Source organism: Filobasidium floriforme (assembly GCF_021052385.1).
Source record: "Filobasidium floriforme strain CBS 6241 chromosome Unknown HD553scaffold_15, whole genome shotgun sequence".
In the NCBI taxonomy this organism is placed as follows: Eukaryota; Fungi; Basidiomycota; class Tremellomycetes; order Filobasidiales; family Filobasidiaceae; genus Filobasidium; species Filobasidium floriforme.
This window is the reverse complement of record NW_025763636.1, coordinates 605,379-630,133: the sequence shown is the minus strand read 5'-3', so window position 1 is coordinate 630,133 and position 24,755 is coordinate 605,379. Positions and strand designations below refer to the sequence as shown.

General features: G+C 53.5%; 7 protein-coding genes across 7 annotated transcripts; 1 reads left to right on the top strand and 6 right to left on the bottom strand.

Annotated features, from left to right (window-relative positions):
* Nucleotides 1-415: 415 nt before the first annotated feature.
* Nucleotides 416-3,202, bottom strand: HD553DRAFT_286178 (Tubulin/FtsZ, GTPase domain-containing protein). The gene is made up of 15 exons (XM_046178252.1): nt 3,045-3,202; nt 2,927-2,959; nt 2,650-2,862; nt 2,553-2,576; nt 2,467-2,491; nt 2,119-2,402; nt 1,952-2,054; nt 1,750-1,883; nt 1,549-1,678; nt 1,427-1,482; nt 1,215-1,360; nt 1,116-1,154; nt 987-1,048; nt 882-925; nt 416-816 (listed from the first exon to the last, which is right to left on the bottom strand). Exons 1-15 carry the CDS (start codon nt 3,090-3,092, stop codon nt 799-801), a joined length of 1,359 nt encoding a protein of 452 aa, XP_046035505.1. The 5' UTR covers nt 3,093-3,202; the 3' UTR covers nt 416-798.
* Nucleotides 3,203-3,358: 156 nt separating this feature from the next.
* On the bottom strand, nt 3,359-5,799 carry HD553DRAFT_314056 (alpha-ketoglutarate-dependent sulfonate dioxygenase). The gene is made up of 6 exons (XM_046180305.1): nt 5,104-5,799; nt 4,974-5,030; nt 4,670-4,904; nt 4,143-4,585; nt 3,859-4,069; nt 3,359-3,794 (listed from the first exon to the last, which is right to left on the bottom strand). The coding sequence occupies exons 1-6, from the start codon at nt 5,299-5,301 to the stop codon at nt 3,607-3,609; spliced, it is 1,332 nt and encodes a 443-aa protein (XP_046035504.1). The 5' UTR covers nt 5,302-5,799; the 3' UTR covers nt 3,359-3,606.
* A 384-nt stretch (nt 5,800-6,183) lies between these two features.
* Nucleotides 6,184-10,782, bottom strand: HD553DRAFT_314055 (uncharacterized protein). Its single transcript, XM_046180304.1, has 7 exons — nt 10,110-10,782; nt 9,835-9,900; nt 9,546-9,764; nt 7,867-9,458; nt 7,324-7,792; nt 7,215-7,260; nt 6,184-7,139 (listed from the first exon to the last, which is right to left on the bottom strand). The coding sequence occupies exons 1-7, from the start codon at nt 10,461-10,463 to the stop codon at nt 6,403-6,405; spliced, it is 3,483 nt and encodes a 1,160-aa protein (XP_046035503.1). The 5' UTR covers nt 10,464-10,782; the 3' UTR covers nt 6,184-6,402.
* Nucleotides 10,783-11,089: 307 nt separating this feature from the next.
* On the bottom strand, nt 11,090-11,966 carry HD553DRAFT_274083 (uncharacterized protein; the record flags this gene model as incomplete). The annotated part of the gene is made up of 2 exons (XM_046177850.1): nt 11,090-11,537; nt 11,602-11,966. The coding sequence occupies 2 exons, from the start codon at nt 11,964-11,966 to the stop codon at nt 11,090-11,092; spliced, it is 813 nt and encodes a 270-aa protein (XP_046035502.1).
* Nucleotides 11,967-12,811: 845 nt separating this feature from the next.
* On the top strand, nt 12,812-13,614 carry HD553DRAFT_64733 (uncharacterized protein). The gene is made up of 2 exons (XM_046184386.1): nt 12,812-13,381; nt 13,461-13,614. Exons 1-2 carry the CDS (start codon nt 12,939-12,941, stop codon nt 13,510-13,512), a joined length of 495 nt encoding a protein of 164 aa, XP_046035501.1. The 5' UTR covers nt 12,812-12,938; the 3' UTR covers nt 13,513-13,614.
* Nucleotides 13,615-13,921: 307 nt separating this feature from the next.
* Nucleotides 13,922-19,325, bottom strand: HD553DRAFT_314046 (uncharacterized protein). Its single transcript, XM_046180303.1, has 19 exons — nt 18,204-19,325; nt 17,646-18,137; nt 17,520-17,583; nt 17,295-17,458; nt 17,165-17,227; nt 16,876-17,103; nt 16,799-16,811; nt 16,686-16,738; nt 16,579-16,618; nt 16,270-16,520; nt 16,067-16,190; nt 15,799-16,003; nt 15,646-15,743; nt 15,220-15,590; nt 14,553-15,154; nt 14,420-14,492; nt 14,310-14,350; nt 14,210-14,236; nt 13,922-14,147 (listed from the first exon to the last, which is right to left on the bottom strand). The coding sequence occupies exons 1-19, from the start codon at nt 19,057-19,059 to the stop codon at nt 14,136-14,138; spliced, it is 3,777 nt and encodes a 1,258-aa protein (XP_046035500.1). The 5' UTR covers nt 19,060-19,325; the 3' UTR covers nt 13,922-14,135.
* A 1,629-nt stretch (nt 19,326-20,954) lies between these two features.
* HD553DRAFT_358029 (RNA polymerase I-specific transcription-initiation factor-domain-containing protein) lies at nt 20,955-24,748 on the bottom strand (the record flags this gene model as incomplete). Its single annotated transcript, XM_046183899.1, has 10 exons — nt 20,955-22,084; nt 22,140-22,248; nt 22,309-22,719; nt 22,789-23,011; nt 23,072-23,192; nt 23,265-23,583; nt 23,648-23,785; nt 23,846-24,230; nt 24,309-24,385; nt 24,454-24,748. 10 exons carry the CDS (start codon nt 24,746-24,748, stop codon nt 21,253-21,255), a joined length of 2,910 nt encoding a protein of 969 aa, XP_046035499.1. The 3' UTR covers nt 20,955-21,252.
* Between the last annotated feature and the right edge of the window lie 7 nt (nt 24,749-24,755).

Genomic DNA, 24,755 nt, shown 5'->3' with positions numbered 1-24,755 from the left:
ATACCTCCGGTACTTCATGGTTCCTCGAAGATCTGCTCCTCCAGCTCCGAAGTACTCGCTTCGAGCATCGTGATCTGATCTGGGTACCGCCGATACTCGAGCCGTCGAGTGAATAGAATGGACTCGGAGACCTGGAGACGCATGTTCTCAGTGAGCTGATCATATGTATATAGCTGAGGCAAGCGATGCGTCCATGACTCACGGGTGCCTGTACGGCAAGAACATCCTCTGAGTCGTGCAGCTGCTGGCGAGAGCGTCTCGGCTGTTACGGCCAAGCCTGGTCGAGCGGCTTGTTTGAACATGGCCCTGAAATACGAGTCCAGAAGGTGACGAATGTTGCCTGATTTCAGAGAGTTCACCTTGCGATCGATCGAGACGTCTGACTTTTTCTAACTCTTGGATCGGATATGAGGATCCCCTCCTACAAACGAGTCTGCAGCGACGCGTCGAGTCTCAGCTCTGAGCGATATTGGTCCAACGTTGAACAAGTACAGAACTACTTTGCTATGAAGTGCCACCGGGAAAGCAATCGCTGTAGTCGAGGCCCTTGACAACAAGGACGGCATGGACAAGACTGGTATTATCCGATAATGCGATAGTGCTCTACGCCAAGCATTTCCTAGGTAGGATCCACGAAAAGGGGGTAATGGCGCATACGCCCGGAAAAGAAACCGAAAAGAAAGAGAAAGAGAGGTAGAGTCAAGAAGCTATCCCGTGAACGGGTTGGATCGGGGGTGTAAGGGGCAACACGCTTTCTACAAGTTAGATTTGGGTATTTTGACCTTGTTCCTATTCCTGTTATTCCTCGTAATGTTCCTGCGAGGGATAAAGCGTTTGTCAGGATCTCTTGTGTCGAAAGACATGGTCCCAATTCGACTCACCTCGCCGCCTTCCTCCATGTATTCGTCGTCATCGATCTCGGCGCCTACTCGGACAGCAGTTAGCTTCTGCTAGAAGGCCGCAGTCTAAGCTCGAGCATGACTTACTGGCATACTGCTCGTACTCGTTGACCAGGTCGGCCAAGTTGGACTCGGCCTCGGTGAACTCCCTGTGAAACCAACAAACTCGTGAGCTCGAATCTTGCATCGCTCAACGAAAAAGTTGCTTGAACTTACATTTCGTCCATTCCCTCGTTGGTGTAACCGTGCAAGAAACTGGGTAATCATTCCGTTAGATCTAGGCTATTTCGGAGACTTGCCAATACTGGTACTCACGCCTTTCGCCTGAACATCGACACGAATTGCGCATGGTTTCGCTTGAATACCTCCGAGATACTGGTCGAGTTGGCTACCAGAGTAGCCGAAGCGGGAGTACCGATAGGAGGTACCTGACAAAGGGTGGTCTGGGTGTTGCCAGGGATCTGACGGTTAGAAACAATGGTCAGCTTCCATACAGCATGATCATCGTACAAAAAAAGAATGCCCACCCAAGGGACGAACGACCCGCTGTGCTTTTCGTGGTACTCCATCGACGAGTTTTCGACTGTACACAAACTCGATCAGCCAATGCCCGTCACATTGAACCCATTATTGCTGCGGGCAGACGTACTGTCTCGCATGCTGAGCTTCCCTCGGTAGGCGATACTCGTCGTCAAGTACTTGCCCATCTTGGGGTCTGCAGCCACCAACCATGATCGACGGTCAAAGAGTTGAGCGTTGAGCTCTTGTACGTTCGAGGCCTGTTTTGTGAGTAGACTCTGGAAGTTGAGTATCTGTGCAGAGACGATAGGGATCCGGTTCTAGCACTGACTTGGTAGGCTCGCGATTGAGTTGCTACGAGAGGAGCGTAGCCGACAGCGAAAAAGTGCAGTCGCGGGAAAGGTACCATGTTGACGGCCAATTTTCGTAGGTCAGAGTTGAGCACTCCGGGGAATCGCAAGGTCGCTGTTGACAGATCAGCCTATCGATTAGCAGGCTGGCCGGTTCGATTCTAGTCCAATGTTCGGACTTACTGGTGAAACCAGCCATGACTTTAGCAATCACGTTGTTCAGATCTTCGTGGGTCGGTACCTTGACCTTCATCAGGTTGGTGCAGATATCGTAGAGGGCTTCGTTCTGATGATGCAGTGAGTCCGTCAGGTTTGTTTGGTTTCTCATCCGAAACTGTAGTAAAACTCACGTCGAGACAACAAGTGATATCAGAGTTTTCTACCAGGTTGTGAGTAGCCAGCAAGGTGTTGTAAGGCTCAACCACAGTGTCCGAGACCTTGGGACTAGGGATGATCGAGAACGTTGCCATCATTCGGTCAGGGTACTCTTCACGAATCTTGCTCAACAGCAAGGCTCCGAGACCCGAACCGGTACCACCACCGAGCGAGTGAAGTAATTGGAAACCTTGCAGGCTGTCGGTGTTCTCCGTCTGCTGACGGATGTTGTCTAGCACCTCATCTACCAACTCGGCTCCTGTTTGTCGAAGAGATACGTCAGCTGAAAGACATCATCCCGGTCGCAAGGGCTTCCCACTAACCCTCAGTGTAAAATCCTTTTGCAAACTGATGGGCAGAGGAAGGATTAGCATGTCGATTGTTCATTGTCCGATACGAGACCACTTGCGTTGTTTCCAGCACCAGATTGGGCCTATATGAGGAAAAGGAGCGGACTTGTTAGTCAATGCAATACTACATAGAAAATTGAGTACTGGTCAACTCACGTGGATGAAGGTGTCCGGCCTGAACAACTTGGACAGTCTACCGGCCTTGATCCTGTTGATCACGGCAGGCTCTAAATCCGCTTGAATCGATCGAGGCACATATTTGTTCTGGCTACCTCCGACCTCCTGGAAGTAGACCGAGAGCCTCTTGAGTTGTTGATCCTCGTCACCGCTTCCCTGGATGTACTTTCCCGACTCGTCCAAGCCGTGTTCCTGTGGACGGCCACATCGTTCAGTGCTGTTCTTGCGAGTCTCAGGTATGTTCGGAAGCGCTCACCTTGAGGATCTGCTCCCAGAAAGCTTGACCGAGCTGTTCTCCATCGTCAGTGGAAGGGATCATTGATCAGCAAATCGCCAACAACAAAAGCTGAATGCGGCAAGATGTCGAGACCGACCTGGTTGCCACATTGGCCGACCGATACAGAGATGATTTCGCGGGGCATAATTCGAGCGTGATTTCCGGACTGTGCAAAGGGTTTATTTTACAGTCTAAGTGTGACTAGGAAGGGGCAACGTGGAAGGGTCCTTGATATCGACGACCTCCAAAAGGTCGATGACCCAGCGACAGGGCCAGCAGCAGCGGGTTTCGCGTGGGCGGCGAAGGGGGAAAGCGCAAAAACGTAAACAAAGAGCGATTCACCCCCCCGCCTTCACAACTAGGGTACTACTGTACTTCTTCGTTCGGCATTGGCTTTTCGTCCTTCTCGCATCTGCAACTCAGCAAGATCATGCATACGATATTGATGGTCATTGGATGGATATATGGTTGGCGCTCTTGACGGCCATATTGCAAAAGGGCAAGACCTGGGTGCTACAAACAAGTCGAGTACAAGGGTTCGGAACAAGAGCATTAAGAGGACGGGCAATCGACCGTACGTATCGTCAAGGGGTTCGTTAAAGGGAAGGGATAGGAGGATGGGAGAAAGTGGAGTCCTGGCGAGGTAACGCGCGATCCAATTAGTCCTTGAAGCCACGCTCCTTCCTGTTCAGGGTAACGTTGTACTTGGGCTTCTCCATCCCGAGAGCCCTGTACTTGACGGTGTCGCTGTCGATCGCCTTTTTGTCGTACTTGGTCTCGTACTCTGCCACGGACATGGGCCTCTCGGCGTGAGGCGTGACACGAAGAGCGTGTCGTCGTTGAGGCCCTGGATATCGTTTCCAAGAGTCAGCTCATGCTTGACTCTAGTACAACGCAAGTCGGGGACTCACAGAAATCAAAGCTGGCGCTGTGGTTCACGAGACCGTTGTGCCAGATGGCAACGTCGTTGACTTCCCACTTGACGCGGGCAGTGTATTCCGGCGTTTGAGCGAATTGCGAGTACAAAAAGCTGAGAGTATTGTCGCTCTCGGCCTTGGAGACTCCGAGAATACGTCGAGTGAAACCAGGGTTCACGAAGATGCTCTTGACACCGGTGACGGGCTGAAACGCAAGGCGAGCCGTCTGTCAGTATAGGCTCGTTTCCGATTCTTGGTACCTGGGCCATCGAACTCACGTTGACTCGGACGACCGGATGGGCATTCTCGATGGCCGGCCTCCTGATGTGTTGACCGGCGCTCTGAGCTCCCTTGCTTTGCTCCTTGCCAGAGTGTACCGCGTACAGGTTGTCGAGGTACTGTTGGTAGAACGGCGACAAGGATGCGTAGACGGCGGCTCCGGAGGTGAACAAGGTATCACCACCACAATCAGGAGCAGTGATCAGTCGGAGGATGGTGGGACCAGGAGGCTGGATCTCGAACGTCACGTCCGAGTGGTACAGCTCGATGGGGGCGAACGCCGTCCTGTCCGGGAGCGCGCCCTTGTCAGCGTAGACGACGTGAACGTGCTCGAGACCAGCTCGGCGGGGAACACCGGTGGTCGAGTGGATATGAAGAGGGCCCCAGTGCTTCCCAAGATCGGTCTGGGATTCGATTGTCATGTCGTCCTGCTTCCTGAAGACTACGGATGCGTCAAACAGAAACCAATGCTAGCGTCAGTTCCATGCGCCAGAGTAGCTCTTACGCGCGGATAACGACGACTCACCGACCACGCCACGCTCGGCGAGCAGCAAGGCCAGATCATCCCGAGCCTCATCACTCAGCTTGGTCAAGCTGACTCCCGTAAACTCGGCGCCGATGTTGGGATTCATGAACTGAACCTTGCCTCCCTGAGCCTCGACCTCTCGGTACAGTCGGGTCTTTTGCGGGTTGGCAAAGAAGGCTCGATCGGTAAAAGGTTGTTCTTCCAGAGGGGGGAAGGTGATCTCGGGGAACGAAGGCTGAGGGGGGAGGTGCCGTGATCAGCCGGGTTGCGCCTAATGACTAAAAGCAGTGTAACCGAGACCTACAAGAAATTCGGTATGTTCATACTCCTCGTCCTCACCAAACACGGCTCCCGTGTAGTTCTATGCGAATGAAGGCATCCGATTATCTGGTCAGCACATGAAGATGGTCACGTCGCTCGAGCCGTGTACTCACGAAGACGTTGACCATCTGAGGCTGTTCGACCTGGTGGATCTTTTTCTTGGGCAAGCCGATGGCCTCTGCCTGAGCTTCATCGAGCGCGGTGCTCAGGTCCTGAGGGGTAGTCTCGAGAGCAGTCTTCCTGTCGCGGCCTGCAGTCTGACCCAGGTCGGGGTGCAGCTGAGGGTAGGAGGGAGGCGGGGTGACAGACATTGTTCGAGGTAGTGAGAGACGGAGTGATGTCTTCTTGATTTGGGGTGGCGATCTGATGCGCTTAGAGCGTGGACGCGAGTGATAATGCGATGTTCGACTTGTGCAAATCGTAGTCGAAGGCGGATTATTCAGAAAGAGAGACCAGATATGGTGGTGACCTTGCTTCTAGATACTTCGATGTCCAATTGTTATGAGTTGGCCGGCGTGCTGTCTTTTCTTCTTTTTTCCTCGCTGTCGAGAGTGGATCGTGTGACACGTTTTACGATTCCGGGATTATCGTCGTGATCGCTCGTGTGCCGTTGTGCGAATCTTTCCAATGACCGAGGGCAGGAACAATCGGGTGGTGGATTGATTGAGTGATTGTTGATGCCGTATCAAAAGCAACGGGGACCTCTCTGATTTCTGGCAACACACGTCTCGATGTTATATACATCCTCATTGACTGCAGCTACTATCAAACGTCATCAATTCGTGCTAGGTCAGCCCAGAAGATGCGATCGTCCGTTGCTTTGGAAATCGATGGCCAATGTCGAAATCTGTTGTCAAGATGTCGTGACCGCCATGACCAACCACGCAACCACCCATCGGATCCCGCCGAAGGGTGCCAACGCGAATTCACTTCGGCCGACCTCCTCGTTCCCCCGCGAGGTGCTCCGGTCCTCGCGGGCAGAGGGCGATCTGGGGAACGGACAGGCAGCGTGGCTGGCGAGCGAGATCTCTTCTTTTGCCTTTGTGAAACGGAGCCGCGCTGCTCGTGCTCTCGCTGCTGTTGGATGTGATTCCGTCTCGATTGCGCCATCTCGTGGGCCGATGGCGAACACACGGGATGGCGTCTTGCCCCCGAGCGATCCCCGAGCCTACGAGGATCGATTGCCAATGCCGACAGCCAATCATATGCTTCCGTCGTCCAGCTCGAAGACACGGACCATCAAAGGTTTAACAAAGGACAGAGATAGCTAGGCTGTATGATGGTGATCGTCATCATCATCGGGGGCCATCTTGGTAGACACTCGGTGTCGCGACCGGTAGTCGCTACTAGTATTACATGGAAATGCGTATTCTTGGCAAGACAGTTTAGAACTTGAAGGGGGATGGGCGGTCCTACGACTGTCGAAGTTGCGGGAACGGAGGAGGATTCGCGTTCAGGGGGTCGTAAGGATCGTACTCCGGCATAGGTCGCGGCTGGATCTGTCGCCGTTGAGGCTGAGCTTGCGGTTGTGATTGTGGGTGTCGAGCTTGGTGGTAAGACTGATGTTGAGCAGTCAGCTGGGCCTGCGTTTGGATGGCGGGCGGCTGAGGTCGGGATGGAGGAAGATACTTGGGCTTTTTCGTTTTGGGAAAGAGAAACGAGTTGGGCACGTTGACAGGCGGCTCGTAGGTATTCTCATACCATTGCGACTGGATATGCTGCGGAGGTGGAGCGGGCTGTGGTTGTTGCTGTTGTTGTTGTTGATGTTGTTGATGTGGCGAAAGACCGTAATGCGAAAGCTGCTGGTTCGCAAAGACGGCTTGAGCTGGTGTGGTAGCAGCTGGGTATGATCCGTTCGATCCTGCAGGCTGTCGGCTCGATTCCGCCTGGTACGGCTGGTAAAACTGAGACGGAGTTGCCGAAGGGAAAGACGGGTAGTGTTTTCCCTCTGTCCGATCCTGCGACTCCAAGACAAAAGGCCTATATTGAGAGCCGTCGCCCCGGCCGATCTCGTTCGGAGTCACAAACGCCGCCGGCTGCCTCGTCTTGTCAATTTCGCGCTGAACCCTCTCAACCTCTCGCTTGACCGAAGGTTTCGGTCGTTTCTCTTTGGGGACGACCTCGAAGAGAGGGGCCTCTCGGATTTTGCCTACGTGGATTGCCATCGGAACAAGTGGATGGATCAATATCGTAACGCATGTTTGCAAGCGCCAGTTTTGCTTACTGAATTTCAAGTGAGACACAAGGGAGGCTTCAAACTTGTGCATCGGCTACCAGGACAAGAGGACAACATCAGTACCTAAGCATAACATTGATGAGGCAACGCAACTGACCTCCCATAGCGACGTATTACGCTCTCGCAGAAGCTTTTGCGTGAAAGTATCCAGATCGCTCTTGTTGGCTATTGCTGAGAGGGTAGAGATCTTGGTCTGATCCAGTCTGGCAGTCGACAAGATAGATGCCATCGATTCGAGAGGAGCGCCCATTCGCGCGACAAGTGTCTCGGACTTGAACTGCTCGGTAGGCTTTGCCTCGTCGAGTTTGAACAGTTCGGCTTTGAGCTGACCGCTGTAAAGTAACTCCCAAGGCGATTGCGGCAAGATTCTGACGCGGTATATTCCCCATATCCTAAACTCGGAAGGGTTATCAAGTCGTCTCCCCAAAGCCGTGTCAGGCCAGATCTCTCGGCAAAGTTTGACCACCTGAGATCCACTCCAGCAGCCGACCGGGGACCCGTCGAACAAGCTCTTGTATTCCGTGTAAATATCCCTTTGCAAGACGCTGTACTTCTCAGTGCTCGGTCTGTACAGTAAAGATTTACGGGTAGGCGGGTCAGGACCTTTACTAGGCGAGGCATTCAGTAGCGGCAAACATACTTGTACGTAGCTCTCAACCAATTCCCCAATCGATGTGGTTCTGGTGCTGTATAGATCTCGTATGCTTGTTGCATCATGGGTTCTGAGAAGTGCTTGACTTCGTGCGGTTTGATGTCCAGGATGACGGGCGGAGCCGTCAGTCGGGGCGCGTTCTGAGGCGGGCCGGTGGCTCTGGAAGGCAGAGGTGCAACGAGTCTCTCGACTGCGTCTGCTGTGATAGGCGGCGATGGCAATGCTGGCTTGGCATCAGGTACAGCTTCGATAGGACGGACTGCAGACAAGATCGCGTCCACCGCGAGGCCGCTAGGCGGTACATCGTCCGTCGCACCGTAAGTCTCGCCTCGAACAATATCGACGGTAGACGGAGGAGTGGCTGGCGCTAGCTGAGGTTGGTCGGTAGGTTCGGCTTCCATGCCAGGGATGATGATTTGCAAGTTACCCGTTGGCATCTGTTTCGGTTGATCGACATCGCTTCTGCCTTGAGTGTCATCATGCTTGGCGACATCGTGCTCGATGGAGTGTAGGGTAGGTTGCCGATGAGTGTCAGTCTGAGTCTGCATGTTCACTGTACCGACTCGCATAGCGGCAGTCGAGTCGAAATCGCTCAATAGGCCATTGGGTTCTAACACAGCTTGCTGCTCCTCGGCGAAGCTGATTGCTGCTCCTCCTTGCTCGAGTGCGACCGCGGTAGGTGCTTCCTCGACACCCTCTAATCGGCCTTCTTCATGTCCCGAGTGATTCTTCTGCTCGACAGCTCCATTCTGAGCCAGCTTGACTATCTGATCAAACAGCTCGATCTGCTCATTTCTTGCCTCTTCCTGCGTCTCAATCGACTGCTCTGCCTGGGGGTTGAACGTCAAGTCGGGGGTCCTCTGGGCGTTCAGTTCCACGGACCCCTCCTCAAAATCCCGTCGGCCGCTGCGAGACGACTTGGAAGCTTTGCCCTCAGGCGTCGATGTGCCCCCCGAGCTGTCGCGCAGATGGATCCCGCTTCGTCTCCAGCTCTCGAACAGCTGTGGCACGACCCTTTCGTCATGGATATTGAAAGTCGCCGCGAGCATGTCGAGCATTTCCGGGCTAGGATTCGGGTTCTTATGGAAAGCCCGTCTCAATGCATCGAGCATTTCGTGTGCTTGACTACTCGTTCGCTGACCAGTGGCACCAGGTCGGGACGCTGCGACGGGAGACGGAGCAGGTGGGGCGGTGGACTTGGTTCTGATCGGGCCCGCTTGAGAAGCTCGTTGGCCGGAGCCTGGAGCTGTGACATCGGTAGCACGGCTGGAGGTCGAGGTAGGTCCAGGTATAGACGGCCGGCTTGACACTTGCTGTGTCTGTTGGGCTGGCGGTTTGGGTTGGGTTGCAGTTGTGGGCCTGACGTCCCTGTTGGCAGGGAGAGTCGGTCGTGCCGTGGTTGGGCCGCTCGTGGCCATGTTGGAAGAAGTTGTTTGGGGCATCATGGGGTGAGGAGTAGCGGTGGATCGAGGCATAGGTTGTTGTTGCCCCATATTTGAAGTGAATGACGGGTTCGAGACTGGATGAGGTGGAGCATGATGGACCGAGGGTAGTCGATTCGCAAAAGATTTCGGGAAAGGCTGCAGTCATCGCGAACACAATAGACGATGAGCGATCATGATCAGCTGATGACCGTCCCTGTCTCCGCGATAGAAGAAACTGCTTACCTGAGTCGAAGATACGGGTTGTAGATTCAGTTTGGCTGCGACAGGCGGTGGTTTCTGTACAGCAGCAGCCTTTGGCGGAGATGCTCCGGCCGCTGGAACGTTCGAGCTGAAACCTGTTGCAGCGGCACCGGTAAACTCCCGCATCGCTTCTGGCGAATCCTTGAGCAGTAGCGTCGGTGAGATTTCAAAGTCGGGATGCAGGGAACGAACGAAACGCTCCTATTTACACAGCAGATTCGGTTCAGTATCGATCGTGGCGGATCAAAAGTCCTGAACATAGCCTGCTCACAGTTGCTTTGAGCGTATCTACCTTGACTTTGTGAGTCAATCCAGGGAATGCGCACGCTTGGCACCGCTAGAAGGTGTGGTATATATTTGTTTGGGCAGCAAAGGTGTTTTCAACGATGAATCAGCAAAGTGTGGAATGTGATGATGAGAAGAAGGGGAGAAAAACGATGTCGTCAAGGTTTCGAGGTCGTCGCGTTGTTGCAAACGGGGGGGGGGTCGTAACCGACAACAGGCAAACAAAATCGAGCAATCTCATCATATCACGACGGTACTCACCTTCTTCAGTGCCATGATCCTCCTTCCATCCGGCTCGGTCGACATTTCCTCCCATTCAAACGGAGTACGAGGGTACATTCCACCACACGACTCGCACGTATGATCCTTGATCGGCTCCCAGGCTCGTCTGGAATGAGGTTTCCTCAAGTACAATTCCCGGCCATCAGGCAGAAAGCCAGCCCGAGGAGACTGCTTCGGTCCCGTATGCCTCATTCTCGCCATGGTCTTGGGAGCAGTGCCCGATTGATCAGATGGTCCAGCGAGAGGTTGAGCGGGGGGTTGAGTCTGTGCGACATTAGCACTTGATGATGGACCGGGAGCTCGCATGCCCGGAGCCGCTTGAGCTTGACCCATTGTTCCAGGGTCAGCGTTAAAGGGAGTGCCAGAGTTTGGTCGGCTCGAGGGCTCTGGCAGCGGATAGTGTGCGGGAAGCAAGAAGATGGTGTCTGAGGTCGAGACCCAATCGTCGAATTGTCGAAAGTCGGTGGCGTAGGTCTAGCTGGGTGATTGTCTGACTGCCCCTATCTCTTACGATGCGCGATATCCAATGGCAATGGCGATATGAGATCGAAAGGGAGGGAAAGGGAGCTGCTCCGGACTTTGAACTATCTCGAATCACAGCAGAGCGACTAGGTGAGGATGATATCTACGACACGGAGGAACGACAGCTGCATCTTGCTTGCATCTAGTGACCTAATCACGATCTGGCAGGAGTGATTTCCTCGCAATTGACCAAAATCTCCATCCATCCATCACGTCGCAATCTCGTACTGACGCGACGCGTTTCAAACTTGCTTGTCGGGGGGAGGGACTCGCATCGGGGGTGGTCTTCACGATTCGACTACTGGTAATCTTTTCAGTGCGTTATATACAAGTATGGTGTCGTATTAATACCAAGGAAGAACCCGACGCATCTACTGCTTTCACCGCAACCCTCGCTACCACGCCGTCTTTGCCTTTCCGCTACTCGATAACCTCGGTCAATGTCGAGATCCGCCTTGCATGTTTTGTTGATGTAAATGTTGTGGGTGCTGTTCTGGATGATACCCATTCAATACGTGTGCGGCCATGGCCAGAGTCTGAGCTTGATCCGCATAAGATCCGTCAGATCTTGCCGCTCCGTCCTGACCGGGACCGGCCACCCCGTTGCCCGCATACGCTCCACCGGTCAACGCCGACATCGCATCCTGACCTTCAAACGCCATACCGTCGGATCGGCTTCCTACCCCTTCCTCTGGTGAGCCGGACCGGGAGGCAATATCGCTAGGCGTCTGTCCTTTGCGGTATTCCCCCGTACCCTTGCCAGACATTCCCTTTCGACCCCCACGGCCATCTGGATCCCCTTGAGCGACATAGGTCCACCATCCTCCCTTGCCCGACTTGTCTGCAGGTGCATCCGTCGGCCTGTCCACTCTCACAAAGCATTTCCTATACACGCACAAAGGGACCACGATCAGCCGTAATCTTGACCGTTTCTGACAGCGACACTCACTTTAATGACAGGTTATGCCGGATACTGTTCTGCCATCCCGGTTCGCCGAGCTTGAAGTACGGATATCGCTCCGAGATCCGGCGATAAATCTCACTGAGTTGTAGACGGCCTTCAAAGCTCCGCTTGATTTCGTGCGTGATCAGCTCGTGGTATGTGAAATTGGGTTTGTAATACTTGACGTTGGGATCAGTGCTGCTCGGTACAGCGAGGTTGGTGTAGATGCTCTTCTTGCCCTTGCCCGCCGGCTGTTTGGCACGACTCGAGTTCCCACCTCCGCTAGAGCTCGGCCCACGCACGGTCCGTGACGAGTCTCCCGCTTTGGGCTCACTGGAGTGATTTGCGGATGAGGATACGAGGTGTGACATCATCGATGGCGGTGATGCATCGCTCGAGACGGATCCACTCCTGTCACCGGGATGTGCGCTGCCGTTGGTTTTGGTCTGTTTGGGACGAGGTGCCTTTTTCCTCCCTGTTGGTCTGCTGCTCGAGGTAGCTACATCGCCTTCTACCTCGTCACCGTTCCATCCATCTCGACTCGAGCCAGCCTCCGGGTACACCATCACGCCCTTGCCGGCATTGTTTCGCCGACGCTTCGTCTTGCCTCCATCCTGCTCATCCCCATAACTAATCTTTCGGCCTTTTGCCATCGGACTGCGTTCGCTTAGAGCTGCGGCCGCGGCGAGTTCGTCCAACGCCGAGCGACGGCCTGGGGTCCCAAAAGGCCCCGATCCAGCAGCCGGTGTCGTCGGTGACATGATCTGAGATTCGGTAGGAGAATAAGACTCCCGAGCTTCAGTTGACTGAGTCATCTCGCGATGGGCGTACGCCGCGATGTTGGCGAGATCGGCGAGGTTGCACGAGTTCGAGTAACGATGCCTTGAACCCTGAGCCAAGGACCGCACGTTGCTGCTCCTTCGTGCTTGCAAGCCGAGAATGACATGATTTGGGCCATGATCGACGTGGGATTGCCACTTGGCACTGGGGAAAGCTTCCAGTACCAGGCTGGCCACTTGGTCCTTTGACGGCAGGGTCGCAGAGGGTGGGAGATCCCGAGCCATGTGGGCATACAGGTCTTCTCGAAAGACACGTGGGGTGAATTCGTCGTAAGGGCCCTCTACGTGATCGTAAACATGGCGAAGCCTGTGCGGCAGATATAGATCCTTTGGGCATTAGCGTCGCAACCTGGAACTGAAATCGAGCAAGATACATACCATGAGACGAGGTCTGAAGGTGGTGGGCTGTTCGACGACGAAATGTCAAATGCTGCGCCCAAGCCATAGTCTCCGATATCCGTGTCCTGCGATCCGCCAAACTCGTCGAGCAGAGCACCGTCCACCATGCCTTCCCTCCCTTCCTCCTCCTTGACATTGTCAAAGTCGAGCACCCGAGCCGCGCCGACCTCTCCTTCCAACATCGCTGGCTCGAATAGTAGCGCATCCTGTCCGTCTTCACCTGCATCTATGGGTGGATGTGGGGTTTGGAGAGCGAGTTGGTGGATCGCGGACGGTGACAAATCGGAAGGACCATCAGGCTCTGCCATCAGCTGGATGGAATCAGATTCTACACCTCCCATGAGATCGAGACTCGGATCCAGCGCATTGTTGCCATTGGTTACTGTGAGGAGCGGAGAAGACCTATCTTCCGAGTTGTTTGCACCCATGCTCGCGCTTGTCCGTACCGCAGAAGCCGGGGTAAAGGTCAAAGGGGTCTTGGGAGTAAATACCGGGGTTCGTAGGACGGTGGGGTTGTTTTGTCGTTTGGTGGGCGTCTTTAGCTGCTCATGAAGAGAGGAAGAGTGGGCAAAAAGTCATTGATAAGCATCCTCGTCGAGCTTTCGGCTACGTAGGTCGCTTCCACACCTTGTATATTACCCCTGTTCCAGACATTATACGAAGGGGTGGTTATCAATGATTCTACAGCATGAGCAATATCAATGTTAGCTGTTCGTATCTGGCATGCTGTGATAGCTAGTGAGGATGTCGTCGATCGATCGACTGGTCCGAAACGCAAGATTCACCACAACAACAACAAACGCCCAGTCGTGCTTTTGCCTGTCCGATGCTGACTAGGACGGACGGTTGTGAACTGTGTTTGACCGGCGAAACTTAGTCCATGAGGATGGCCTCGCTGTGTGGGTCGCAGCCGTTGTAGCTCGATGTCGTTGTCGAGATGATATGAGTGTACCAGGCAACCCAGCTTTGCGGGTGAGACTGAGAGCTGGCTGGATGATTGTTTTGGTTGTCATCGGTGGTGCTAGCCTAGCTAGCTTTGGAGCAAAAACAAACAAACACACGCTAGCGAATCCGATCTACTAAGGGACGGTGGCACGCGACAAGTCTCACCTCTCTGCCGCCCTCTCTCTCTAGCCCCTTTCAGCGATCTGCTGCTCTCGGCATCGATTACGACGTTACGACTGTGAAAGAAGTGAAACGAGCCACAATCGGGCAAAATTATACTGATAGGTGGATACAGCGGTATGGACTATAATGAATGTCACGATCCACACAAGCGAGTCTCGTGTTCCCGATCGCCAACTAGACTTCACTCTGCAAGTATCTCTTGTCAGCAGGCAGAGGGCGCAAATTTGAGGCGGCGGACGAAGACTAACCTCGATGTCGGGATTGCGCTCATGCATCTGTCAATAGGCATCAGGGAGCCGAAATCAGCCTATAGAGCAGGAGTTGTTCAAGTTCGATCAAGCTGCCCACCTCGAACTTGTACTTGGCCTTTACTAGACCCGCCTTGGCCGCTAACAGATCAGGTCGCGAAAGCCAATGAGCCAATCGTATGCTGGCCCTCGGACCACACTCCGACTCACAATCCTTGACCCATTTCACCGATCTGTACGCCTTGACCTGAGCCATCCCCCGGTGTCGTGAATGCAGATCAGTCTGTTGAGAAATGACGTAAGCGTTGGCCCGCTCCAGGATAAGATAGTATCTGCCACTGACCCGCGCTTCTTTCCAGTCGCGATACTTGTCTCTCAGCCCCTTCGAGTTGGAAGTTCCGTTTGTCGAATGACTTGCCATACGTCTCGGCCGCCTTGAACCGATCGAATCGTTACGTCCGACCACCTCGTCAGAATAGGTCGCAGCGCTTGCGTCAGTCTCCTCGTCGCCCCAAACATCGTCCTCGTCTTCCTCATCGATCCGCGAGTCTAGCCCTTCACGCCGATTAGCAGGCGCTCGAACCTTCCTGGTGGCGCCCGACTCATTATGCTCGTTCAGAGGATAATTCTCGTCTTCCATCTCGACCTGCGACTGAGACTCGAAATCTTCCCTCAACCCCGCCCGGACAGCATTGTCGAAACCCTCGATGATGATCCGGCCTCTAGGCTCTTTCTTGAACATGCGCCGATGCGTGGATGAGATGCCGGGCAAGACCAACAGCTCGAAGTGGACCGTTCCGATGCGTTTCAGTCCAAAAGATTCCGGATCCGGTAGAGACGAAGGATCGTGCGCGTAATGCTTGGCATCAGGTATATCCTCCTTGAGATCCTCGCTGTAGGTCCAGAAGTTTTGTTCCAGCCTGTTGTAATCTTTGGCCTCATATACTATGATCAATGTACAGGCGTGTCAACTGGACGCGAAATTCAGTCTCGGAGACGAGTGCGCTTACTAGGCATGTTGATCAAGATCCTCTCGCTGTCCGGCACAGTCATCATCCACAAGACCCCCATAGCGACGATCCCGCCCTTCAAATCCAAGCCGTTGCTCTTGAATGACATGACGAGCGGACTCGCGAAGCGCTTTTTCACTGGCAGGGAAAGCCTCTCGTTTCTCCACTCAACACTGTCACTACCAGCTTCGCGATTGGAGTGGTCGCGATGACGTAGTGTGTGCGAGCCATGAGATGTCCGTAGGTGGAGGGAGCAATGAGACAGCTTTGACCGATGTGCGGCATCCGCTTCAACATGGATGGAACCTTTGATAATGGCAGAAGCTATCTCCCATCCAAGCAAACTTCGGGGCAGCTTGAGGTCCAGCGGCCTAAAACTAAAAGCATCAGGAATGGCCGCTGTCTTAGTCCTCGACCGAGACCTACCTAAACAGCAATGACACCCTGATGCGACCATGACCGATTCCCCCCTCGAGAGGATATATCTTCGTGACCTGTGAACCGCCTTCGAATACATCCCGCAACTGTAGACCAACTCATAAGCTGATGTATGCCTGTCAGAGCACTGAGTACACTCACATTAAGATGCAGCATACCCAGCATCGGGTCAGACTCTCGCACACGAGAATCTCGCACGATGATCTGAATAAGAGTGGTGCGCCAATCGCGGAGAAACCGTTCTTGACCAGCCTGAAAGAACGGTTGACTCTGGATCGGCTTCACTCGTGATTGATATGTTGTCTCGTCGTTGACCCGAATCCGGAAATAAGCAGACGGAAGGTCGCTGCGACATTTGCTAGAATAAGATAGACTCCGCCGGATGCGATGCCTCTGGGATGCGACTCACTCTCCCTCCTCACGGGTTGCATCCTCTGTCCCCTTGGGGTGACTGAACCGACCTTTTTGACTCCGATCTCCCCCCTTAGTTGGTCCTATGTATTGACGAACGAGGTCGAAAGCTTCGTGTACCTCTGTGAGCATTCAGTCAGGTCGCGATGGACAATCAGCAAAGGCGAAGGCATGATTGATAAGGAGAGTCCGTGCGCTCACGTATCGAAAGGATTCCACTGGGATAGTCGTCCGAGGGCAGCATGGCGATAATTCTGTCCTCTTCTGCGTCCATAGTTTTCGGACGATGATCGCCCTGCATTTCTTCTTTATCCTGAAAGTCTTTGGGCAGATCGGTATCCTTTGGACTGTGCCCATCGGCATCCTCTGTCGGTAGCACCTTAGGGAAATAGCCAACAGAGTAACAAATCTCCCCTGGTATATTTTTACCCCTAACAGAGTGGTGCAGCGCCCTGTCAATGATGACATCAGCTGGGGTCGACAGAAAAGGCCACATCCGTCATCACGTACGATTGGCGGTACATCATTTTACCTCGGTTCCTGTACAGATCTGTGGGTATCGGGCTCAATAAATTGACCTGTTGGAGATGGTCGCCAACACTTCGTCGTGGATTTACCGAAAAGATCGACCTCGACTCTGCCCAACTCATCGTCACTGCTGATTCTATCACTGTGGATGTCATCGTGTCAGTTCCGTCCGCAGGCGCCCAAGCGTAGTCACGTAGCATACCTGTCCCAGATCTCTGCGGGCATGGGGAAACGGAAATTAGCATAAAGACTTGAAAGCGCTCGAAGCCTTGAACTTACGCAGCGCCAACCTCTCATTCACTTTGAAAGCGTCCGCTTTGACCAGCACAACAGCAGTCGCTCTCCAAGTCGGTTCCGTTTCGCCGAGGATGATTCGCGTCGAGAACAATGGCTTGCTGTATTTGGCGTAAGACACGGTAACATACGGATCAGACTTTCCACCGAGGTCAGACCCTTTAACCTGGGCTGAGTGAATGGTGATGGCGATAGCTCCGAGCGCGAGAGTATCTGTTGCAAGCGGACAAGACTTCTAGAGAACGCTTGCAGTCATCAAGGATGTGGTACTGACCCTTCTTGATATCGTCACCGACAAGAAGCTGGCCGAGATCTACGGTCAAGCTCTTGGGTGCGACTGGTACATGCCGTAGTGATATTTCAGCAGACGATAACGCACGCGACGAGGCTACTAGGAGACTTGCCGTATTCATCTATCGCAGTGTTAATGCTGTTACTTATGAAGGTTGAGAGGCCAGGGATGTTCATGGCGTTCAGCTTTACTGGCAAGTCGATCATCGGGATGGCCGAGATCTCGACTTTTGGTAACCCCATGAACGATATGGTTGCGTGCTTGACAAAGGGAGGTCTATACAGGAAAGGTGGCTACTGTAAGCCACTGCTTCAGGCATCAAGAAATGACTACCTACTCTGAGACGAGTTCCACTCGGATCCGCATGGTTCCAACGATACCTCGCAATTCCACCCAGACGGCTAAGCAGATGATTGCACGTAAATAGCCATCCAGAAGGACGACTTGTTCGGTCCTTACTTACGAAAAGCTCCACCAAAGATCCCCGGCAGTCCAAGACCGAAATGAATGATAAGATGTGCATTCTTGGCTTTCGAGTATACTTTCCTGCCTTGCACAGGCAGCGAACGGTAGGCGAAGGCGACCTCGAGATTCACAAATTTCCCGAGCTCCTCCGTCTGTTTCTGCTGATCCTCTTCCTCGGATTTCTCTGCAGAATCTCCTTCACCTGGGCCAAGACTCTTGCCTCTGACAAACGGGTCCGAAGTATCTTTCTTCAGTCCAGAAAACAAACCCTCCTCCGATTTGCTCTGAGGCTGTTCCTTTGGGTCTGCTGATGTGTCCGTCTGATTCGCAGATTCGTCTCCCGGCTTCTCGTTCTCGGGCAGCGTTCTTATCGATATGATCCGTATCGGATGATTGCCCTGAGACAGATCGGCGATACGAACAGTTTGGATGAAGGATGGGATCGACGCCTGCATGATGTCCTCCAATAAGTCGACGACCGACACGAATACTGCAAGATGGTCCAGGAGTCAACGGATGTCGCTTGCGATGAAGACCATGACGAATATTTACGCACGCTTCGGATCGATGATGGGCCAAAGACCTCCCAAGAGCGTATTCATCCACTCGACGCTTTCACGCTTGTCCTGAATCCCAGCTTCCGCACCGCCGACTGTCTCTAGCTTTCGAGAATCGTTCTTGGTCCCAGTCTTCCCCGTCGTCTGCTTGGCGATGTGTTGCTCATGTACGTGACCTTGCGCTCGCCGTCGCTCTAGATCCCACTTATGGTCCAACCATTCCGAAGTGCCGACTCGGTTAAAGTGGAATGCCAGTGCGCCTACCCAGACGAGTGTCACACAGGTGCCTGTCCAGAACCCGAACCATCCGGGCAATATCAGGGCAGGTACTAATCCCAGTGCCGCATATCGCAATAATCTCCGCCTGAAGCCGTCGATCGCCCTGTCCCACTCGATCGGTGGAAACGCTCTGGTGAGCGTACCGGTCCCTCGAGACCGCTGAGGATCATACGCCTCGTCGATGTCGGCATCCGTATTCTTGATTCGGACCTTCTTGTAAGTGATGGCATCCGTGACTATGCGTGATGATCCGCGACGCAGATCTCGTTTCTTCCTTTTCTCGCTCTGTTCCTTGTTCAAAGCGCCGCCAAAGTCGCTCTCGCTCTCATCGTCGTTGCTCTGATCTTTGCTGGATCGCCCGCTACCACCTGAACGTCTACGCTTTGGCGAAGGGACCTGTCCGACTGCTGAGTTTGACTGCTTTGGTGCTGATTGCTCTGCTATTGACTTGTCGGCAGGCTGACTGATTGGGTCTGTCAGATCCCACCAGTAGGACTCGATTTGAGGTACCGGTCGATGTTCGCCATAGCTGTGAGCTAAGGCAGATCTTCGTGGTTGGCGATCCGCCTGTTCCATGATGTTACACCAAGACACTCTAGGCTAAGATTCCAGGCCTCAGACCTTTGACCAAGTCGAAGGTGAGCAGGACCTTCGTCGCCCTCTCCAGAGTATCTCGGTTGAGAGCGAACTGCGGAACAAGGTCCGCGAGAAATTCTAGTCGTCTGACAGTCCCTAATGCTGTTGACAGTCGGTATATTCGATTATGTCTGGGTCGATGGTGTAGCTAGCACACCTATACATCTTGAAGCCACCCTTGTGCTAATCTTTCACGACACTGTTCGTACCTTGTGGTCGAAGGACTCCGCAGCGAAGACTTGCTACGTAGGTGGGATGGTTCGCAGTCTTTAAGAGTCAAAAGGTTCGCTTGGCCTCGGGAGCATTCGTCATTCGTCATCGGCTTATTTCACTCGGCGTCCTCCGATCGGGCTTCAAAAGCGAGACTCCTTCTGTTGATCATATTGGCCAATTGCTTTTTTTTATTATTCTCGTTCGCGTGACTGTACGTACTCACTGTACCAGGACTTGAAGTGCCGGATGTCGTCAGTTCTATACCTGTTTCCCCGCGCTCATTGCGCGCTCACAATGAGGAGGTAGAGGTTCGACCCTCAATGGGCAATGACAGCGAGGTTGTGCGGATCGACGATCGTCAATGAATGCGATCCTGAACAAGCGCTTCACTTTCTGGATGGTCATACGAGATGTCCCAGCAGTTGCTACACTGCTGTGTTCCTGAGTCAGGCTGCTCTTCATCCCAAGGGCCAATGTCCCATGGTACGCCGCATGGCGGAACCATCACCGCGTCGCAGCACGCGCGTTTCATCAACGAAGCGACGGCGAAGTTGACCCCGACAAGCGCTTTCTCCTATGGTCTAGACTGCTAGCAGACAGCAAATTAGATACGGTCTCCGACTCCCTCTCAGATTTGAGAATGTCTAGACCGTCCAATCCTAAGCGCTGGCAGGTAGCCGGACTGGCGATGCCTACTAGCGAACTACCGATCAGCCGCTTCAGGTGTCACAGAACCGCTCAAACAGCCTAGTCTCCGACGCCGCCTGATGAGTCTGAGTAGGGGATCGTACTACTATATTATGAGGTCTCTAGTGGTATCAGCTTAGCGAAGTCGGAAACATCCCTCAAACAAAAGACACGAAACATCCATGCAGGCTCAATCTGATCTGACCGACGGATGATTACAAGTTGCTGAGGTAGGCTCTGTCCGGTTGACGTCAGATCCTACGAGATGACAAGGTGTTTAACAGCGTTTCTCAGGCCCGTGAATTTGACGAGCACACATGTCAAGCCGGATTAATATGCTTCAATCAAAGGAAGCCCGGCAAGCGAGCACCATGGGTTTAGGTCCGTAACGTATGCGGAGCCGCGGGAGTTGCGGGTCAGGGGGATGCTGTTCGTGTCCATACGACTGGTTGGAGTATATATCTTGTGCTCTCGCACTCAGATCATCATCAGCTGATTTCGAACAATTATCGCTCATGATATGCTGTCGCAGGCGCGTGCGACGCCCCACGGCTCATTTGGCGAATTTCAGCTAAAACGCCGGATATCCCAGGCGATCCAGGCGACAACTGGTACATCGATCATCGACGTACATACAGTAACTCGTATATCTTCTTGCTCTGGGCGTGACGGCATTTCTCTCTCTGCATGCATGATTCACATCATGAGTTGGTTGTGGGGTCAAAAGTGGCAAAAACATCGCAAAAACCACAGCACCTAGGATTCCCGCGTGGTCCCCCACCGTGGTACTAACTAGGCGGCACCCTGGTTAACTGCGCAGATCGGACGGGATGCGGTGCTTTCAGGGTCCTATGGCCGTGGATAAAGTCTAGCTTGAATAATAAAATATATAGATATTAAACAATTGCATTTCCAGTAGACCCACTCTGTGGAAGGGATCCGTGGAGGTCCTGCTACATTCTCGTAATCGATCGATCAGGAGTCGCGTCGTGGGCAATAAATGCCACGTTTCTTATGGTCGAAATGAACGAATGGTAAGTGCTTTTCAACATCAAGTGTATGACCAGTTTTACTTGGTCGTTCCAAGAAGGGTGGTTTATCAAGCTATGCCATCGGCATGAGAAGGAGCGACATCTACAGATTGACAAGCTCATGAACAAGGTCGAGGATACAGTGGTTTGACGCAGACAATCAAATCGTTCTGCTCTTGCGCAAAGTTGTTCCCGATGAGGCCTAGAATCCGATCGTCCGCTTCTTTGCCCCTCCCCGCCGGAAAGACACGGTGTTTCGGTTTGCGAAAGGGCCGGGTAGCATCTGCGTAGAAGCCATCTCGTCGGCCCCTTGACTTTGACTGCTCATGAGAGGATCCCGCCTCCTACTTTCGAATATCGGCTGGGTCTGCATCTCTGGTGCGAAAGGCCGGACGGGCTGCAGACGCTCTGGGGGTGGCGCCGCAACTTTCGGTTCCACTACTACCCTCGTACCAGTTATGTGCGAAGTAATACCCGGCCAGGCATATCCTGTAGGATCGGTCCCTATGCCCCACTGGGCCAGAAGAGCTGTCATCGTTGCAGCCTTGTTTTCTTTCATCCGCGTATCCTCTGTCCTCGATTGTAGTTTTGGCTTCCTACGCAGGTAGTTCAATTCTGGGCCCTTGGGTCCGGACGCCATTTCTTGTGGCAGATCATGCACAACCAACCCTTCTGCCATGATAGATTGTATCGACAGCCTGTCATCTGTCGGTATGGCCGTCCTGCTGAGCTGGAGGTCTATCGCGAGGCGTCTAGCTGCAAGCCTTGCGAAAGCGGGTTCGTCCACTGCGCCATCTTGCCCATTTGGAGATACCTCAATCGAAGGGTCGGACTGAGGTACGGTCTGGCTCGTTCGAACCGGAGACGACAAGGTTTGTATCTTCCTAGCCAATTTAGATTCGGAGAAACGATCCAGCTCCTCTTGCAGCCTATGCGCCTGATCGGCGGCCTCCAGGTCGTAGCCTCTGAGGTACGGCGAACCGATCAACACGTCTTTCTCCTCGTCGTCATTAACCATAGCCGCAACGTCCAGACTATACGATGAATCAGCAATCGAATGCCTGTGCCGAGTCGTTGTGATAGGCTCACCCTGTGAGTATTCCCATGCCATACAGCTCTTCCTGATCCATGACAAGGCGTCTCATCTCGTCAGTTCGCAGTGGTCTTCCCCGTTCTGCCTGTGCCCGTGTCGTTAAAGCTGAAACCCGCCACGCGGTTGAGCTACAAGGCAAGCACGACAGGGCATATTCGTACTCACAATTCCAGAACCGTTGCATATCCCTCTCTTTGGTTGGTATATCATCTTCTAGGTCCTTCATCGGGTGGTGAACATGCTCCACGGCGTCAGACGTAGGGTCCAGTTTTCCAACAGCGCCAGACCATTTGCTCTCGAACGAAGAATTAAACCCGCGGTGGGCTTCTTCATTCAACATGAAACCAGCTCCTGCGACTTCCCCAGTTTCGGTCATGGATAGAAGATGCCACGTGACACGAGAGCCACGCATCAGGCTCACTAGAGCAGCGTTGTCCAGGGCTTGGCCCGCTTCGAGGCAAGCGGAAGCGAGTATGTCGTAAGGCTGAACCAAGATCCTCAAGATAGATCCTGACTCCTCAACCGGAAAGGCTGTGAGTATGCCACGCTTCAACGACAGAACAGCTACAGTCATTCCTGTAGTTGCAGAAGTATCGACGCGTTAGTCTAGCATCGTCGCGATAACGGAGGCCCCGAAGAGCTCACGTTTGGCTGACGGCACGACCAGCAAGCGAAGGCTGTCGGATTTCGGCAAATAATGCTTCCAGGATAGCATGATCCGGCCGTCGTGCGCGGGGTCGAACCAAACGATGGTTTCGGTCGTCAAGATGGCTGCATAAGTCGCCTGGTCCAGGTCGAAGTTGGAATAAAGATCAAGAATTCTTGTAGAAGAGTTCACGAAATCGATCACTCGGCGGCTCGCTCCGGTCTGCAGTTAGACAGAAGTTAGTCAGAAGGGAGAAAACGTGCGGGTGCATTCTTCGCTGACCGCTGTGTCCACAATTTCGACCGTTTTGGAGGTGATCACGATCAGATTGCGCTCCCACTCATGCCAAGCTAACCGATAGAAGCTTTCATCGCTTTTAACCCGGGACCTTCCGAATTTGGAGCTAATAGCAGGATCGTCAGGGCTGGTTTAACAACGCCCGAGATACAAAGCTTGATGATGTCAACGCACTCACACTTTGCCATATGTGCTGACCTCGGCGAAAGTTCGGTTGGTGACCATCCTCCACCGCCAAAGCTTCCCGGTGTCATCCACGATCACACACTCCCTTCTTTTGGTCGGATGCATGGCGACGTCCATATGTCTGGCACCTTTCGTCCTCGCCAGGTCGATCCTGTCAACCTCTCGAACTTGAACCGGAGACATACCCAACGGGAATAGCCGACTTCGAAGGGTGCTGGACCTGAAGATTTGCAGATCCAAGACGACGTCGACCGAGACGATATATGTAAACATCTCGAGGCGTATCGCTAGGTAAACTGTGTTTCTAGCGGCTGGGAAGTGACGGGATGATCAGGTAGCCACTCGAGTAAAAAGGCGACGCGCAGCACGACTTACAAGTCCGAGCTGCATGAGCACAAGAGACCGAGATTTGCAGTATTGGGCTTGGAAAGACCATGCACGGCGCTGCTGTCGGACAAAAAGCCATATCCATCTTTCCTGCTCGGTTCCGGGCTTTCCTGAAAGGCGAGATATCTGTAGTGGACTTATTGTCAGGCTCAAGCATTCAGGCGGAAAGGACGCTCGGAGACTCACTGAGGCTACGTCTATCTTCGCCAGAAGGAAAGGCCAGAAAGTAGACCGGATCCAGTTCCGCACGCGAACCGGCGAAAGACAAGACTGCCAGCTTATTCGGGTTGCCCAAATCCTTTTGATCTTCTGTTTCGACCTGTCCTTCTACTTCGTGCGCGAGACGATTACCCACCCCGACAGGCAGTACGTGGGTGTCCTCTTGGTCTTCCGGTCGGTTCTGGGGCCGACTAGCTTGCAGGGGCGTTTCATCAAACAGAGTCTCCAAGAGAGCGCTATCGATACCCGCCATTCCCTCTAGACCAGCCATAGCTTCGGCGATTTCTTGTTTGCGGACCACTTCTGCAGCCCGTGCGGCATTCGATGCGGCTATATCCTCCGATGCAGGTTCCTGCGGGAAGGCATCGAATAAGATGACATCCGATAAGCTATTCTTCTCGATGGCTTGACCGAGCATCGCATGTCTCACAGGTTGAAGAGGAGTAGCAGACGATTTCCAGGTCGGCGGAAATAGCCTGGAAGGCGTATCGGCTCGAAACTTGTAGCCTGACAGAAGCGGTCAAGTTCACCACCAGGTCCTGAGCCTAACCTGATCGAGATATGCCTTGACTCACGCTCCTCGTCCCTCTCAGCCGTTGCATATTTCCATTCCCACCGTTCCCTCTCCTTTCCCTTCCTGCTCGCATCGACCGAGGCGTTGACTTTTCCCAAGGTGGCGGGTCCATCAGCTCCATAGTCCAGGATAGGCCCCGCTAGGATGTAAGGCCTTCTGCTCTTGACTTCTCGTTGTTCCCTCACGAGACCGGCCGACTTGTCGTATCGAGCGATACGTCGAGTCTTCTGCCGACCCTTGTGCCGGTTCTGCCGTTCGACCACACCGATATCGGTGGTCGATGCGGGCCAATCCATTATGTCA

Bases quoted from the DNA above. Each gene is read 5' to 3' on its own strand.
- HD553DRAFT_286178 (XM_046178252.1), bottom strand. From the start codon at position 3,092: ATGCCCCGCGAAATCATCTCTGTATCGGTCGGCCAATGTGGCAACCAG. The intron at 2,863-2,926 runs GTGAGCGCTTCC...GGCCGTCCACAG, and splicing joins TCTGGGAGCAGATCCTCAAG to GAACACGGCTTGGACGAGTC. The intron at 2,403-2,466 runs GTTAGTGGGAAG...TTCGACAAACAG, and splicing joins AAAAGGATTTTACACTGAGG to GAGCCGAGTTGGTAGATGAG.
- HD553DRAFT_314056 (XM_046180305.1), bottom strand. From the start codon at position 5,301: ATGTCTGTCACCCCGCCTCCCTCCTACCCTCAGCTGCACCCCGACCTG. The intron at 4,586-4,669 runs GTGAGTCGTCGT...ACGCATCCGTAG, and splicing joins CGCCGAGCGTGGCGTGGTCG to TCTTCAGGAAGCAGGACGAC. The intron at 4,070-4,142 runs GTGAGTTCGATG...CTTGCGTTTCAG, and splicing joins ATCCGGTCGTCCGAGTCAAC to CCCGTCACCGGTGTCAAGAG.
- HD553DRAFT_314055 (XM_046180304.1), bottom strand. From the start codon at position 10,463: ATGGGTCAAGCTCAAGCGGCTCCGGGCATGCGAGCTCCCGGTCCATCA. The intron at 7,261-7,323 runs GTCAGTTGCGTT...TTGTCCTGGTAG, and splicing joins GTAATACGTCGCTATGGGAG to CCGATGCACAAGTTTGAAGC. The intron at 7,140-7,214 runs GTAAGCAAAACT...CAATCCACGTAG, and splicing joins TGTGTCTCACTTGAAATTCA to GCAAAATCCGAGAGGCCCCT.
- HD553DRAFT_64733 (XM_046184386.1), top strand. From the start codon at position 12,939: ATGCCTTCCCTCCCTTCCTCCTCCTTGACATTGTCAAAGTCGAGCACC. The intron at 13,382-13,460 runs ATGAAGAGAGGA...TCGCTTCCACAC, and splicing joins GTGGGCGTCTTTAGCTGCTC to CTTGTATATTACCCCTGTTC.
- HD553DRAFT_314046 (XM_046180303.1), bottom strand. From the start codon at position 19,059: ATGGAACAGGCGGATCGCCAACCACGAAGATCTGCCTTAGCTCACAGC. The intron at 18,138-18,203 runs GTGCGTAAATAT...ACCATCTTGCAG, and splicing joins GCCCATCATCGATCCGAAGC to TATTCGTGTCGGTCGTCGAC. The intron at 14,351-14,419 runs GTGAGTCGGAGT...CTGATCTGTTAG, and splicing joins GGTGAAATGGGTCAAGGATT to CGGCCAAGGCGGGTCTAGTA.